Raw genomic sequence first — 17382 nt, forward strand, 5'->3', positions numbered from 1 at the left:
TTAACATCTGAAAAGGACTCACACCTTCTCTGGGAGTCAGCAAAGGATTTGTTGAACAAGATTCATCTCAAGTTAATGAGAGAACAGCTCAAGAGTGGAGAGATGTGGCAATGAGCCCACCCTAGTGAAATGGTGTGGATGTAGAACTTTTATTTACTTATGGAAAAAGAACATTTTGTTCTACCCAAGCACAGCTTTTCTGACTGATAACCCTGGCTTCCTGGACAGAGATAATTAATATCAGCTTGTTACAAGGCTGGCATAAACTTGCTAAAAAATGTCTCCTTGTCTTAAACATTCTTTTTCCCCAGAGGAAGCATTTCTCCAACAGAAGCAACCTAGAACTTGGATTTCTATTAGCCACTGTGTCCTTATTCAAAGCCTGGGTGTGAAGGTCAAACTCCACTCCCAAGACTGTACCAAAGATATGCTAAGAGTTAACTCAAGTGAAATGATTTTATAGCTGGTAAGCATTTAATTTACTCTAAACAAAGCCCTAGGCTGGGTGGTGGTAGTACACAGGTTAAGCACACATAGTAACAAGGGCAACGAACAGCACAAGATCCTAGTTCCCATCTGCGGGGATGGGGGGGGATTTGGGAGGTGGGAGGGGGGAAGGTCACCTCACAGGTAGTGAAGCAGATCTGCAAGTGTCTATCTTTCTCCCTCTCTGTCTTCCCTTCTTAATTTCTCTCTGTCGTATCAAATAAAATGGAAAAAATGGCCTACAGGAGCAAGCAGATTCATAGTGCATTAAGACCTTGGGAAGTGGTGAATCCTCAGTTATTGCCAGTAACTCATTCAGAGAATGGCATGTTACATTGTGTCCTGGAAGCTGGCCTCTTCAGAGCTCTTACCCAACTAGGGAAAGATAGAAACAGGTTGGGAGTATTGATCATTCCTACCAATGCCCAAGTCCAGTGAAGAAGCAATTACAGAAGTCAGTACTCCTACCTTCTTCACTCCAAAACAATCTGACCCATACTCCCAGTGGGGGAGAAATGATAGGATGCAGAGAATAAGAGGGCTCTGAACTCCAGCTCTATCAGGACCTGGAAAGAGAGGAGGAAAAAGGGAGGGACATTTGGATGTAGCAATAAGGTTATGTGTGGCTTGGAGAGGAAGAGAGGCTGGACCTGGAAGAAAAGGGGGGCAATTGTGTACAAATCTAGAAAGATTGTTGTAGAGATGATAATCAACTCATGTCTGTAACCTTGGGAGAACTGCAGTGATTTTCAGTGGAGGGACTGGGGATTCAGAACTCTGGTGGTGAGAATGGTATGGAGTTATATACCTGTTGACGTGTAATTTTGTCAGTCAACATTAAATCACTAATAAAAAAATAGAAAATTGTATGTTATACATAATAATACTGGAGGGAAAAGACTAAAACACTATCTTCTTTTTCTTTTTGCCTCCAGGGTTATTGCTGGGGCTCAGCGCCTGCACCATGAATCTACTGCTCCTGGAGGCCATTTTTTCCCCTTTTGTTGTCCTTGTTGTTGTAGCCTTGTGGTTATTATTGTTGTTGATGATGTCATTCATTGTTGGACAGGACAGAGAAATCGAGAGAGGAGGGGAAGACAGAGTGGGGAGAGAAAAATAAACACCTGCAGACCTGCTTCACTGCCTGTGAAACAACTACCCTGCAGGTGGGGAGCCAGGGCCTCAAACCGGGATCCTTACGCTGGTCTTTGCGCTTTGCGCCACATGCGCTTAGCCCGCTGCACTACCACCCGACCCCTGGAAAAGACTATTCTTAAGCATTCATAATACAGTTTATGCTTTAGAAATACTGTGTGTAATGATTCTTAGTTGCTGCCAGCAAATTAGACAGTCCTCTGTGAGGCTGAGAAGAGATAGGAGCCCGTAGCAAGAGGGAAAGGTTCTAATAATCATAAAGTAACTAAGCCTCCTCATGATTGGCATCACAAGAGACTTAATATCTCTTCAGTCACAGGTGCAGGGCTTCAGTCTCATGTTTAGTTACAGCTATTCACATATAGTGTACAAGGCAGACCATTGTTCTTTACCAAGACGGTACAGAACTTACATCCACGCAGAGCTCACTTAAATGATCACTCAACTCCTGGGACTTAGAAACTAGCTATTTAGGATTCTCTAGGACATTGTTCACCTCTATCCATATGGATTCCTCTCAAGCCCATATATATATAAATGAAGACCATTCCTGAGTTATCACAGGCTATTGGGGTGGGTGGGGGGAAGGTGTGCATTGAATCAGATCATATTTTATGTGGCACATACTGAGTATTTGTAGTCTCTAACTGTTGGACACCAAAAACTCTGGTGGGGATCACTCAATTTTTATGAAGAAGAATTCAAATCAATATTACTTTTGTGCCCTAAAACAACACACTTAACTGCATTCTACATTTTTAGAAGTCCAGCACTGGTCATCAGGCCCTCTCAGCATACTCTAGAGCAGAATCCATTTCCTCAACTCTTCAACCCTCCAGAATTCCAGCATATCTCTTGATGAATTGTCCCCTTCCTCTGACCTTAGAGTTAGCAGCTTCTGGGAGTTCTACACAACATCACTCCTTGACTGCCAACTCTGACATCATCCTGCAAAGTTTCATCCATTTTAGGAAATCATGTTAGTACCTGAATCATGTTATACCTGAATTAGTGTATAACCTCCCCATCTCAAGGATCACCACTGTGATCACACCTTCAAAGTATTTATTTTTATTATTCCATGGAAGACCATATATTCACAGGTTCTGCAGGTCAGGACATGGGCATCTGTGACGGTCATTATTGTGTACCTCAGAGTCTTCTTTCTGACCCCCCAAAGGAGTGCCACATGCAAACAGTTCATGCTGCCCCCAGGCTCCTCAGTATTCTCAGTCATCCCAGAAGCTATTCAGTCCAATTCTAATCTAAATCATATTAGTTATAACTCGTTATCTATCTCACGTAAGTCAGGCATGAATAAGACTTTGGATGGCAACATATGCAATCTTTTTCCAATGTAAATGTTTTGAAGTCATGCAGTAGTTCTTGTTTCTACAGTTCACATATTTTATCAAATGTTTCCATTTGGCATTTTTTATGGAAAAGAACATGAATATTTTATTTGCTTCAGCATGCCTCCATTTGTCTGTGTGTGCTACCTGATGGTTCCATTGGACTTCAGCTTTCTATCCTCTGCTCCTAGGGTAGAGATAGCCACGTTTTTCTTATGTTTCTGTATCCTAAACTAGTGGCTAACATATGGAGGAAAAAGTTGTGCAGGAGACTAAATGTGAGGTCTATCTGAGGTAAATGCATCCCAGTTTTCCCCATATATATAAAATAAAAAGCACTATATTCATAGATGGTTTGAAATCTTATTTCTAGAGTAGCACTTTTAGCCAGCTTTCCCTCTCTTTTTCTTTCTCTCCTATACATTCATCAAATAACTGAAGATTTGAAAATACTTGAATAATGTCTAGTCCAGTATCTTTGACCTGTGAGACTTGAGTAATCCAGTTTTGCTTTTCTTTTTATTGATACATCTTTGTAGAATAAATATTGTAAAAATAGATTAACTTAATATTTCTTAGCAATTTATTTATATTTTTCTTTGCATTTGTTCCTTAATAAAATGAAGCCTTAGGGAGTTGGGCAGTAGTGCATGTGGTTAAGCGCATGTGGTACAAAGCATAAGAACCACCGGCATAAGGATCTCAGTTCAAGCTCCCAGCTTCCCACCTGCAGGGGAGTCGCTTCACAGGCAGTGACACAGGTCTGCAGGTGTCTATCTTTCTCTCCCCCTCTCTGTCTTCCCCTTCACTCTCCATTTCTCTCTGTCCTATCCAACAATGATGACATCATCAACAACAACAATAATAACTACAACAATAAAAAAAACAAGGGCAACAAAAGGGAATAAATAAATATAAAAAAATAAAATAAAATGAAGCCTTGCACTGTAAGAAAATTATTCTAAAGTTGGTATATTGGTCATTTCAGCCAGTACAGATCATACATATAACATATTAATTGGGTGAATGAGTGGAACTCAACATAGCTGTGCTGGACTTAGGATAAACTTGGTTGAACAGACAAAGGCGTTTCTTTGGGAGAATAAGTAGACTATTCTACAGGTTACCAAACAGAAGTGTTTACTTACTAAAAAGCTATGACACTGATGGTAATTAAAAATTTTTAAAAGTCTTTATTATTTGACAAGACAGAGAGAAATTAAGAGGAGACGGAGACATAAAGAGGGAGAGAGAAACAGAAACATCTGCAGTATTACTTCACTTGTGAAGCTTTCCCTCCTGTAGGTGGGGACCAAGAACTTCAGTCTGGGTCCTTGAACATGGTAACCTGTGCTCTCAACCAGGTGTGCCACTACTCATCCCCCCAGAAATTTCTTTTACGATACCTTAAATAAAATACATTTCTTTCTTTTTTAAATGTATTTATTAATGAGAAAGATATGAGGAGAGAGAAAGAGCCAGACATCACTATGATACATGCACTGCCGGGAATCGAACTCAGGACCTCATGCTTGAGAATCTAGTTCCTTAGCCACTGTGTCACCTCCCAGACCACCATTTCTTTTTTTTTCAATATTTATTTATTTTCCCTTTTGATGCCCTTGTTTTTTTTTATTGTTGTTATAGTTATTGTTATTGATGTCATCATTGTTGGATAGGACAGAGAGAAATGGGGAGACAGGGAGAGAGAAAGACAGACACCTGCAGAACTGCTTCTCTGACTGTGAGGCGACTCCCCAGCAGGTGGGGAGCCAAGGGCTTGAACTGGGATCCTTACACTGGTCCTTGCACTTCACTCCACGTGAACTTAACCGACCGACCCCCAAATAAAACACATTTCTAAATGCTAAGTGCTAGTGTTATCTTGTAGTGGTTGGTTTGAGGAATTTCTTAATTGGAACTCCTTTCCACTGCACCTGAAAAAACTATATATAAGGTTTCCATTTTGCCACTGGACTGTTTAAGACAAATATTCGTACAAAATAACTTAATTTTCAGTAATCAATTATGGAATCAAAAAGCAGCCGGTAACTGTAAGTGATAGTGTTGCCTTTATTAATAAGAAACATCATAGACTTGAACAGTTATTTATTGATGTAGAAGTCTCTAGCAATAATTAATCATGAATTATTCAAAGCAGATAAAAAGATCTCTAGTTATCTGATGGGATCCAGTCCTACCCAATCTGCCCTCATAAAATGTTTGAAGCTTTCTGGCATTTTGCCCTGTGTAGGAGTCTGATTCTTTCAGTTATTTAGTTTACAGGAACATCTTGTATTTCAGTGAAGAGCAAAACACCCTCCCATTGTGATAAATAATGAAGAAAATCCCTGCAATCCAATATTTTAAACACATGCCATCATTCAAAAATGCTGACTTGCCTATATATTTTCCTTAATGTCGATGTGCTAGGACTTCCGCATTTTCACAAAGCTTCTGAGATGTGCTTTTGGGGTTCTTCCAGTACAAATTATTAATGTGTCTTCCCTTCCCTTAGAGGATATTTAACACACTTCACATTATTTTTTTTAAATATTGAATGTTAAGCTCAGCCATCTTTCTTTACAATTTCTGTCCTTCTCCCTTAACACCTTTTTCACATATTGCTGGATCTCAAAAGCCAAATAAGAAGGTTTAGAATAAAACCATAGGCAGACTTTTGAGAAGAAACATTATTTAAAAGTGTTGAGTAAAAATGTAATAAAATATTAGTAAGCTTACTAAGATATATTAGTAATTTAATCACAGTTTTCTCTATTTTGGTTTCCCATTTTTCTTCTTTCCCCTTTTGTTGCCCCTTTTTTTTCTTTTATCATTGTGGTTATTATTGTTGTTATTGGTAGTTGTTGTTGGATAGGACAGAGAGAAATGGAGAGAGGAGGGGAAGACAGAGGGGGCAGAGAAAAATAGACACCAGCAGACCTGATGTCCTTGTTGGATAGGACAGAGAAATTGAGAGAGGAAAAGACAGAGAGGGGGGAGAGAAAGACAGACACCTGCAGACCTGCTTCACCGCTTGTGAAGCGACTCCCCTGCAGGTCAGGAACCGGGGGCTCGAACTGGGATCCTTATGCTGGTCCTTGTGCCACCTGCGCTTAACCTGCTGTGCTACCGCCCGACTCCTGACTGCTGAGAATCTTATCTGTACTGGTAGACAAGGCATTCAGTGTAGGGGCAGGGGACTTGATATCTATTGGTTATTCATCGATCACAAGAAATTTTTTATGTAAGCAACACTCATTAGATTTTACAAGATATATATTATAAAATTCTAATAAGCAACTTATTTCCTAATGAAAGATGTTTAAAAAGGTATGGAGCAAAGATGATACACAATGAGAACTCTTAATAGTAAAGTTGCAAAAATTTTACATGGAGTAGTATAAACTGGGCCCATAATCCTGGGGTAGTGGCAGCAACAAGCTGGGTGATTTAGATTTAAGGATCGATGTCCCTCATAGATACCAATAATAGATACCTATATTAGCTTTATATATTTGCTTATCCTATGCTGAAATAAGCTATTTCAGGCTGCCTTGTCTTTACAATATAACTGCTTTCATTTTTTAATGGAATGGAAGAAATTATAGTTGTTTTGCTGCAACCACATCAATTTTCAAAGGCAGCTGTAGCAACAGAGATGCATTTACACTGGAATTTTGGCTTCAAAGTCTGTACCACCTTAAATATTTTGGCTGAATTTCCCAAACCCACAAGTTGGAGTCATACCAGGAGTAAAAAGGGAAGTTACGAGGATGATTTAAAATTTTCTTAACTCCCTTCTCTCAGGGTTAGTCCAGTCCTTGTAAGTTGCCAAGAAAACAAATCAGGATAAAAATATAACCAGTAGGAGGTCGGCGGTAGCACAGAGGATTAAGCGCAGGTGGCGCAAAGTGCAAGGACTGGCATAAGGATCCCGGTTCGAGCCCCCCACTCCCCACCTGTAGGGGAGTCATTTCACAGGCGGTGAAGCAGGTCTGCAGGTGTCTATCTTTCTCTCCCCCTCTCTGTTTTCCCCTCCTCTCTCCATTTCTCTCTGTCCTATCCAAAAACAATGACATCGATGACAGCAATAATAATTACCACAACAACCATAAAAACAACCAGGGTAACAAAAGGGAAAAAATGGCCTCCAGGAGCAGTGGATTTGTGGTGCAGGCATTGAGCCCCAGCAATAACCCTGGAGGCAAAAAAAAATAATAATATAAATATATATATATGAACAATAGATAAGTGACTGATATTTAGCTACAGTAAAATATTTAATAAATAAATTTATCAATTGAAATAAATAACAGTTTAACATATTTCAACAGTAAAAAAAATTCCTTTTGTTTTGCTTTCCAGTATTATTTCCTCCATAATTATATTTTTAAGGAAAAAGGCTTAGAATTGCTCATTATCAACCTACATAATGTTTACCTATCAAAACACCACTCCTTCATTGTTGGGGGGCAGGGTGGGGGGTGGGCTTGAACCTGGGCCACACACACGGCTTGGCAAAACAACATGCTACCCAAGTGAGCTACTTAATTAAAAAACCTATTCATTAATTTTGTTGTGAGATAAAGAATGAGAAAATAAGGAGACCATATTTGGTATAAGGTGTTGCTGTGGATTGAACTTTCAGCATCTGATGCCTCTGGTATGCAAGTTGGAGCCCTAATAGGATATGCTATCTTTCAGGCCTGAGGCAACAGGTTTTTATTATGTTAATACTTTTTATTTTTTAAGTATTCAAAACATCATCACTCAGCTTTATTCTTCTTTCTAGGCACATAAAAAATATAAGTATGACTTACACATTATATCTATCATTAGGTATCGGGATAACAACCTTTATCCTATCAGGCTCTGTGCCTTCTTTTGCTTTTTAACCTTTACAGGTAAAGAAAACAGTAAATTATTGAACACCCCAATTAACCATACCACCAAGTTTTATGATAAAAAGTGGCTGTGTCTCTAGCCCCATCAAAATTTCCTTCATTGCCACCGTCCTCCCTTTGACCCAGTCCTTTTAAACAAATTACTATCCCCGTAAACACCAACAATATAAGAAACTGATAGGTGTCATTTCTCATAACCCTTCAGTTTCACCAACCATCTAGGAAAGGTGTTAATGTCTCTCTCTCTCTGTCTCTGTCTCCTTCTCTCTGGGGTTTTGGGTAGTTCTGTACCCCCTGGAATACAGATTGTCCTTCTTGTTACCTATATACACTGTTCAAGAAAACTTATCATTGTGATGATCTACTCTTAGAACAAGGGTGACCAAGAAGTTTAAAAGGTAGTTATGGCTGTCAGCAGGCACACAGAGTGGACAGGGCTGCTGGCAGTGTTCACATCTCCATGGCGGACCCTGCTCCTGAGGCCAGTCCAGTTACCCCCGGTCCTCACACTGGACCTGAAGCCTAGGTGTCACTAAAGCCACTGACTCACTTATTGTATCTTTGACCAGAGAGTCCAGTTTAGTCACCAAAGGTTTCTTGCAGGGTACAGGGTGGGATCATTTTAGACTAACATATACCTAGATATTAAAGGTTAATATTACCTTTTATAAATAGTTTACATAATTTACAAAGCATGTAAAGTAATCACAGTTATGTTGCTTCTAGAAACCCAACCCCCTGATTCATTCTTATTTTAAGGGCAGTATTTAAAATATTTAATTAATTAATTAATTAATTAATTTATTGGGTAGAGACAGAAAGATTGAGAAGGAAGGGGTTAGGGAGGGAGAGAGAATGAGTGATGGTTGTAAGCACTGCTTCACTGCTCACGAAGCTTCCCCCCTGCAGACTGGGACCTTGAACTTGAGTCCTTGCGCACCTTGTCTTCTTCTTTTAGAAGTACTTTGACAGCGATGCTAAAGCAGCTTCAAACTGCACAGTGAAGTGTGTATGAAAGGGGCAAATGAGAAAAGTTGTAAAACATAAAGAGCATAAGGAAACTGACATACCCAAGATGCTAGCTAGCCATTTTGTTTTTATTTAGTATAGTGACACCTCATCAACATACTCCTGTCACAAAGTACATATGTATGTTAAAGGAGAACCTGATGCTTATTAGAACAGTCACATTGAAAATCAGAAATACTAGCTGGACCCTGGGCAGACAACCCCACCCATGTGTCCTGGAGCTCCGCTTCCCCAGAGCCCTGCCCCACTAGGGAAAGAGAGAGGCAGGCTGGGAGTATGGATCGACCTGTCAATGCCCATGTTCAGCGGGGAAGCAATTACAGAAGCCAGACCTTCAACCTTCTGCATCCCACAATGACCTTGGGTCCATGCTCCCAGAGGGATAAAGAATAGGAAAGCTATCAGGGGAGGGGATGGGATACGGAGTTCTGGTGGTGGGAATTGTGAGGAGTTGTACCCCTCTTATCCTCTGGTTTTTGTCAGTCTTTCCACTTTATCAATAAAAATTTAAAAAAAGAAATCTCAAAAAAAAAGAAAATCAGATTTGTGCATCCAGGGAGGAGGCTCAGAGATAGAGCAGAGGACTTTCATATATGAGGTCCCTTACTCAATCCCCAGCATTGTATGCTGGAGAAGAGCTTATCTCTCCTCACTTCTCTCATAAAAAATAAAAACTTTAGATAATTATATCAGGGGTCAGGCTGTGGAGCACCTGGCTGAGTGCACACATCACCATACACAAGGACCTGAGTTTGATCCCTCACTTCTCTCTGCAGGGGAGATGCTAGTCTGCAGGTGTCTATCTATCTGTCTTCCCCTCCCTCTCTAAAATATTTTTATTATGTTTGTTTACTTATTGGATAGAGACAGGCAGAAATCAAGAGCGAGGGAGAAGATAGAGAGACAGAAACACCCGCAGCCCTGCTTCACCACTCATGAAGCTTTCCCCCTGTAGGTCTTGAACCTGAGTCCTTGCACACTGTAATGTGTGCTCAACCAGGTGCATCACCACCTGGCTCCTTCCCTCCAGTCTCAATTCCTCTCTGTCCTATCTAGTAAAAATAGAAAGAAAAAGTTAAGAGTTTCCCCCGTTGTAATTAAAAATAAAATAAAATAAAGGCTTTTCAAAACCTTTTACAATGGGGGGAGGTTAGATAGGCATAAATAAGCAAAAATAGAAAAAATAAATCACTTGTCCTTGTGCCAAGGGGGGGAAAAAAAACTCCCAATGTTGTTTGTATTTGACACTCAATTTATAGCCCAGCAATTGAGTGTGTTAACTTAAACCTTTATGGATGAATGCATCAATTGGCATTTGAATTAGAGGATAGCATTACTCAACAGGGAAACTAGCCCTTTCAATAAATATATTTAGCTATGACACACTATATTTCAATTCTAAAATGAGAATGTCAGCTGTGAAACTAAATTTCAAATTTCTGTTGTTTTTCTTTGCAGCCTCTCCCACACACACTATCAATTTGAATAGGATGACTACAGGAAGCATTTAAGTAAACACGATGTGTGTTCTAGGTTTTAGGGCAGATCTGACTTAATTCTTTGGAGCCTGTCAACTCAGAGATTGACAGACACATGTAAGGAAATCTGTGTCTTATATGCCATGTCAGTTATGCTTTATCTTTGGGGCAGAAGATGAAATGGGCAGAGGATTTGTTGCTCTACACTCTGCAGCAACCCCACAGACCTCACCATGCACAGCTACGAAGTCCCTCAGCCAGAACACTCACCTAGAGACAGAATAGCCAGGTAAATCCTCCCAATGCTAAGGAACACAAATACTGCCCTCCCCATATATATTATCATTGCTTCTTAGCAATTGACACTTTGTTTAATGCTGCCTGTGCTGACACTTCTGTGGTCTGCCTGTCAGCTAAAAATGTGAAATTCTGTTTGAAAGAAGACCTCTTACCTGGATTTAGGAAACCATTTATCACTTCCCAGAAGCACTTGTTTACAAATTCAAGAGTGTTGTTGATGGGGCCTGGGAGGTGGTGCACTTGGTTGAAAGTACATTATTACAATGTGTGAGGACCTGGGTTCAAGTCCCTAGTCCTCACCAGCAGGAGCAAAGCTCCACGAGCAGCGGAACAGTGCTGCAGGTGTCTCTCTCTCCCCCTCTCTATCCCTTCTATTTCACTTTCTCCCTGTCTCTAAAATAAATAAATAAACAAATAAATGTTTTTTTAAGGATGATGCTAACATATTTATGACTTCTATATACATTTTCTAAGACATCAGCCATGGGAAGTATGTTGTGATAATCACAGGTTTTAGAAACTGTTCTTGGCATTAAACAAGCTTATGATGCAAGTGAAAGAGATATAGAGAGCCTCTTGTCTCTCTGTCTCTCTGTGTTGAGCATGTGCTGAGTAGCAATGTAGACTTCTGGTCTTGTATGCTTCCTTTTATTGAAAACAAAGATCTATCAAAATGTTACTATGTCAGTCATTCCATGCCTCACCATAGAATTTACAAATTATATGAGGGTACCTCAAGAAATCATAATAGAAACTATAATTTGTGCATTTACTATGTACAAGGTGCTATATCAATTGCATTTAATAACTCATTCAATGCTAACAACTCTTTGATACACACACTGGTATATTCTATTTACAGTTGAGGAAAGAGAAGTTAAGTATTTTGCCAGAGTTAGCAAGTTTGCACAGTTAAACGGTGTAAAACTAGGAGTCAGACCTACTAGTGTCAGTTCTAGAGCTCATGCTTTTTGATTTCCAGTAATAGTAGTCTCATTTAGTAAAAGGGCAAGATGAATATATTTAATCCAAACCCAACTTGTTATTGAATGTGGGGGAAAAGTAGATTACACTGTTAAGCTTTGAGACCTTTGAAGCAATCCTCACAGACTGATCAAGTCAGAGACCTATTTCTATTATTCCAAAATCTCAAGCTGGACCCCCTAGGAATGCGTCCCTTCATGGATATGTAAAGAGAAACAAGGATTGTTTGAGCCCATGGGAAGATCATGGCTATTTCAGGGAAAGCATTTGAGTAATGACTGATATTCTTGCAGAACTGAAGGAAACATATGTTTCTTAGAATACAGATACAGTCTGTAAAATTGGAAGGTGAAGGACTAGACAGAGACATCATTTATCCATACTAATAAGGGATTAAAATAAACATGAATTCCGTATTACTACAGTCTGTTTCAAGTTTGATAGGGTGTAATCTATATAGTTCTTCTCACTGAACTATGGGAAAATATCTCAATTATCTCCCATGCATGAGTCAAACCAGTATACTACTTTGTAATGTGAGGTGTGGTTACAAGATCTCAGGGAAACAATTCAGTGTTGAAATAGGGAAACCATATCTGTGTAAGGATAAAAGACAAAAAGGCAATTGTGTAAAGGCACATAATCTGTCATTCTCATTTTCACCTAAATGATAGTAAGCATGATAGAATAAATAAGGTGGATAGAGAAAACAGTCCAAGGAAGATTCATTAATCCAGAATCATAGGCCTTTAGAGTTGGACAGGACCATGGAGATCAAATTCAACTCCAGGTCAGCAGAATTTACATTCGAAGTCAGGTGTTATTTTCAGTCCTGGCGCTGAGGAGTCACACTCAGGGAGAGCATACAAAGTGAGGAGACAAGAGGATGGTACGCAGCACACTGAATGTGGAGATGTGGTTAGATGCAAAGCAGCTGGGTAGGGGCATCAGAGAGGTAGCAGGAAGCCAAGAAGCATGAGATCATGTGAGCCTGGGAAAGAAAGAGTCCTAGCCAGGACTCAGTGGTTGTGTAAAATAGTGACAAGAGACCTCTGTAAAGAAGAGATATACTTGGCCCTCAGATGTAGGCAGAAATTCTCCAGTTCACTCCTCATTAGAGAATAGCAAATTAAAACCACATTGAGAGTCTACTTTGCACCTGTGAGAATTGGCTTCATCAACAAAATAAACAAGAGGTCTCAGAAGACCAGCACTAGGAAATGCCTACTAGCTGTGTTGACTGTTGATCAGTGGCAACCTTGGTAAAAGCAGTTTTCAGTAGCATGATAACAATGGAGGATTGGCATACTCTAAACAATGAAGGGGAGGTTAAAAAAAAATAGGCCAGGAAGAGCAGGAATCACATTTAATAATCTTGGAGACATGAAAAGAAAATGGAGCAATAGACAAAGAACTGCTTAAAGGGAAATTATTGGCAGAGAATGAGAGAAATAATTAAAATATTAATTGAGTTAATTTGGGGGAGTACAAAGGGAAATGGGGTGTGAACTCAGGCTAATGGATCAACTTTGATAGGAGGAGGCATATGGCTCTTTTGTAGGGGAGGGATGGCTGTACCTACTAGGTTCTAATTTTTTATTATCTTTATTTATTGGATAGAGACAGCCAGAAATCAAGAGGGAAGGGGGTGACAGAGAGGGAGAGAGACAGAGAGACACCTGCAGCCCTGTGTCACTACTCGTGAAGCTTTCCCCCTGCAGGTGGGGACTGGGGGCTCAAACCTGGGTCCTTGTTCATTGTAATATGTGCGCTCAACCAGGTGTGCCACCACCCAGCTCTCCAGGTTCTAATTTTTATGCTTAACTTTCCAAACCATGTGAAGTTTATCTTAACCAGTGCTATAAAGTTAAAAAAAATTCACTGACTGCCTATGGTAAGTTTTGAATGAATGAATAATAAACAGCCAGCACTAGGTCTGAACTCTTCACTGGGGACTCTCAGATAGGCTGTTGTTGACAGGACAGGCTTTCCCACCCACTCCCTTCCCTCCAGCCTCCACTCACTGGAGCAGTTTCCTCATTCTCCAGAACCAGTTACAGAAAGGAGGTTCTCACGCCATCAGGAAACACAGAGGAGATTAATGGGGAGAAGCTGAACTTCTTCAATCTGGGGAAGGCTGGCAGTTTCCTTGCCTTGCCAACTATCTGTTTTCTTTGTTCAGTTTGTGCCAGAGGCAAGAGCAGGCAGCAAGTAGATGAAAAGGGGGGGTGAGCAGTGGTGGTAAAAAGAAAATTAAAATGAAAAGAGAGGGGAAGAGATATAGATTAGGGAAGATTTACTGCTGAAATGAAACCAGAGAGCAAGTTGGCAAAGAGAGGGTGGTCACAATTAAAACTGTTTAAGTATGTTTGCATAAGATTATAAGGAACGCCTGTTGTATTGGAGGGTCCAAAGGGTTTCCCTCTACAAATGTATACATTGACTAAATGTCTATTTGCCTCTTTTCCTGAGACTCAAAAAGCTATATGCTCAAAAGTCAATTATAGGTCTGTCCTCCAGTAAGAGATGAAGGCAACATAATTTGAAAAGCAACATAACCCTGACATTTTTTTTGCACCTCCTTTAGTACTCATTTATAAGATCTGAGCTACATTTTTCAAGTTATACTAGTTACATTTTCAGTTTTATCAGTTTACCCTTAATCTTAAGTATTTGCAAGTATTTCTTCTTTTTTTTTTCTCCAGGGCTATTGCTGACTGCACTATGAATCTGCTGCTCCTGGAGGTCATTATTTTCTCTTTTGTTACCCTTGTTGTTTATCATTGTTGTTGCTATTGTTGCTGTCATTGTTGTTGGACAGACAGCGAGAAATCGAGAGAGGGGAGGGAAAGACAGGGGGAGAGAAAGATAGACAACTGCAGATCTGTTTTATGGCTTATGAAGCTACCCCTCTGCGATGTGGGGAACCAGGGGCTCGAACTAGGAGCCTTAAGCCAGTCCTTGCACTTTGTACCATGTGCGCTTAACCTGCTGTGCTACCGCCCGGCCCCCTGCAAATTTTTTCTGGGGGTAATAAAATGTCTCTGAATTACTAATGTTGAGTCAGGACTTGTTCATTTAAATTCACCCCCAGAAGTACTAGTAATAACACTCTTAACTGAGTTTGAGTTTTTTAATTAATAAATTTATAAAATAAAAATATCAACAAGACCATAGAAGTATTTTTTTTTTACCAGTGTTAAGCATTAATGGAATTCTGTTTCTTATCAGGATATGTACATTAAGGAAATATTTATTAAACGTCTAACAGGCTTGACACATTCTCTGGTATCTGTAAACTTCAAGACATAGTAAGACATAAACTTGAAACCTCAGAATCTTACGTAGAGAAGATATACTTTTTAATTTCTACAATCTGATTTCCTCAAATAGTTGATAATATTCTTTGTAGTACCAATATCTATGATATATCTACAGTTTTGTGTAGTGGATAAAATAGCAGAGCTGTGTATTTTCATAGATAAGAGAACAAAAAAGTTACTTGTACAAAACTGCAAGTTCTAGATAAAGGAAAAGATTCAGTCTAACAACAAGAATGAGAACATGAGAAAACATTGTTCTACCTAAAACCAAGAGGCAGTGACATACACAGATACACACACACACCTCTCTCTCTCTACACACACACACCCCTCTCTTTCCATACACACACACACACACACCTCTCTCTCTCTACACACACACACACACACACACACACACACACACACAACCTCTCTCTCTCTACACACACACACACACACACACACACACACACACACACACACACCCCTCTCTCTTTACAAAAACTACAACAAAACTCTTACCTGACTTGCCCACGCCTGCTCTTCCAAATATTGCCAGCTTGACCTCTGCACTTTTAGCCATGCTGGGTGTTGGTAGATAATTCACTGTTGTTCCAACAAAGAGTTGAGAAAAGCTTTTTGATCCCAGCTTTTGACTTCACCGTATCATTGTAAATCTGCAGTTCTTAAACAAGAGATTTGGGGACTCATAAGTGACTGGAGAAAGGAATCTTTATTAAGCATCTCTTATATGACACCTAAAATTACTTTGTCAATTTTATTCATGTTTGACTTTTACCTCAATCCTGTGAGAATGCTGTAGTAATGTACAATAATCTGTTAAAAAATAATAGATCCTGAACTTGAACTTAGATGTGTTTGGCTTGAAAACATATGCATTATCACACAGAATAGGACTTTCTAAAGTGTTTACTGATTTTTTTTATGAATCTATTGCTTTGTCCAGTAATTGATAGCAAATACTTGAAGTATGTGAACACATGCTTGCTTTTCCCATGTGTCCATAAATTTCCAGCACACAAATACATATGATGAAGAGGGTCCATTTGGAACTATTTATTTCCCTTTGAACTGGATAATACACATTTGTATTAGTCTATCCCATTGGAATACAATTGAATTTGCATTTCAAAGTCCATTTACATTGGAGCCCATGATCAATTCATATGAGATATATGTGTTTTAGGTAGTAATATAAAAAAATACAGGCTCTATTTTTAAAGTTTTCTGAGTGCATGGTCCTGGTGCAAGACCCTGGGACGTAAAAGATAAATGCTGTGCACTGACATATGATTCTGTTTTGTTTTTGTCTTTTTGCCTCCAGGGTTATTGCTGGGGCTGAGTGCCTGCACTACAAATCCACTGCTCCTGGAGGCCATTTATTCATTTTGTTGTTGTTGGATAGGACAGAGAGAAATCGACAAAGGAGGGGAAGACAGAGACGGGGAGAGAAAGATAGACACCTGCAGCCCCACTTTACCACTTGTGAAATGACCCTCCCCTGCAGATAAGGATCTGAGGGCTCAAACCTGGATCCTTTTGCCTGTTCTTGCTCTTCGTATCATGTATGCTTAACCTGGTACACCATCGCCTGGCCCCCATGATTCTGTTTTTATGAAAATTTCAAGCATACTAATTTTTTTTGGTATCCTCATGGTTGAGAAGGTACTCTGGTTATCCTGTAGTACAGTGTTCTATGAAACTTCTCATAAGACAGAGTGGCATAAAATAAATCTTAAAAATTAGTTACTACTCATTTATGTGGAAACATTTCTTGAACATTCTTAGGCCCCTCTCCCCAAATAATGTGCCAAAACACAAATGACACATCAAATCTAATCTCATATCAACATGTAGCAAAGTCAGGAATTTTGTGATAAATACAAAGGCTGTCTAAAGTAGTTTTGGGAGAGGGCTTATCTGGGTTACTCTCCCTACATGAGGCGCTGCTAGAAGGGCTATTGCAAAGCCCATGCTGATACTGTGCTTTTAGTTTTTTTTTTTTTTTTTCCACAGTAAAAGCAGAAGTTCTCTCTGAATTCCTTTCCATTTGCCCAAAAAAAAGGTACTAATGTATTCTTTTACTAAAAAGCAGAGTGAACTTACAAATAGTTGAGAGTCCTGTACATACCACATAAGTATACTTTATAGAGGCAAGTGCTTTATGAACAACACCTAGCTTTCTCAATACCATGAACATAAAGTTGAAAAAAGCCTAGGGTTAATCAAAGCAATCTTCCAGCCATTGTAAGAATCCTTCCTTGAAATGGGACAGTTGTCTAACAGCTATCCTGTGTCTGTTTAACTACTTGGAAATTAAGAAATGGGAATTAGGACCCTTTATCCCACCCTAGGCTTCTAATTT

At 39.5% G+C, this 17382-nt stretch overlaps 1 protein-coding gene across 2 annotated transcripts in view; it reads right to left on the reverse strand.

Moving 5' to 3' along the window:
• Positions 1 to 17382, reverse strand: part of RERG (RAS like estrogen regulated growth inhibitor) — a 123536-nt gene that overhangs the window by 103686 nt on the left and 2468 nt on the right. For both annotated transcript variants that reach the window (XM_060194428.1, XM_007533149.3), the window contains exon 2: positions 15519 to 15681. In XM_060194428.1, coding sequence (XP_060050411.1) covers positions 15519 to 15579 — 61 coding nt within the window. In that variant the 5' untranslated portion in view covers positions 15580 to 15681. The remainder of the gene's footprint in view (positions 1 to 15518; positions 15682 to 17382) is intronic.

This window comes from Erinaceus europaeus, chromosome 7, assembly GCF_950295315.1.
Source record: "Erinaceus europaeus chromosome 7, mEriEur2.1, whole genome shotgun sequence".
NCBI lineage: Eukaryota > Metazoa > Chordata > Mammalia > Eulipotyphla > Erinaceidae > Erinaceus > Erinaceus europaeus.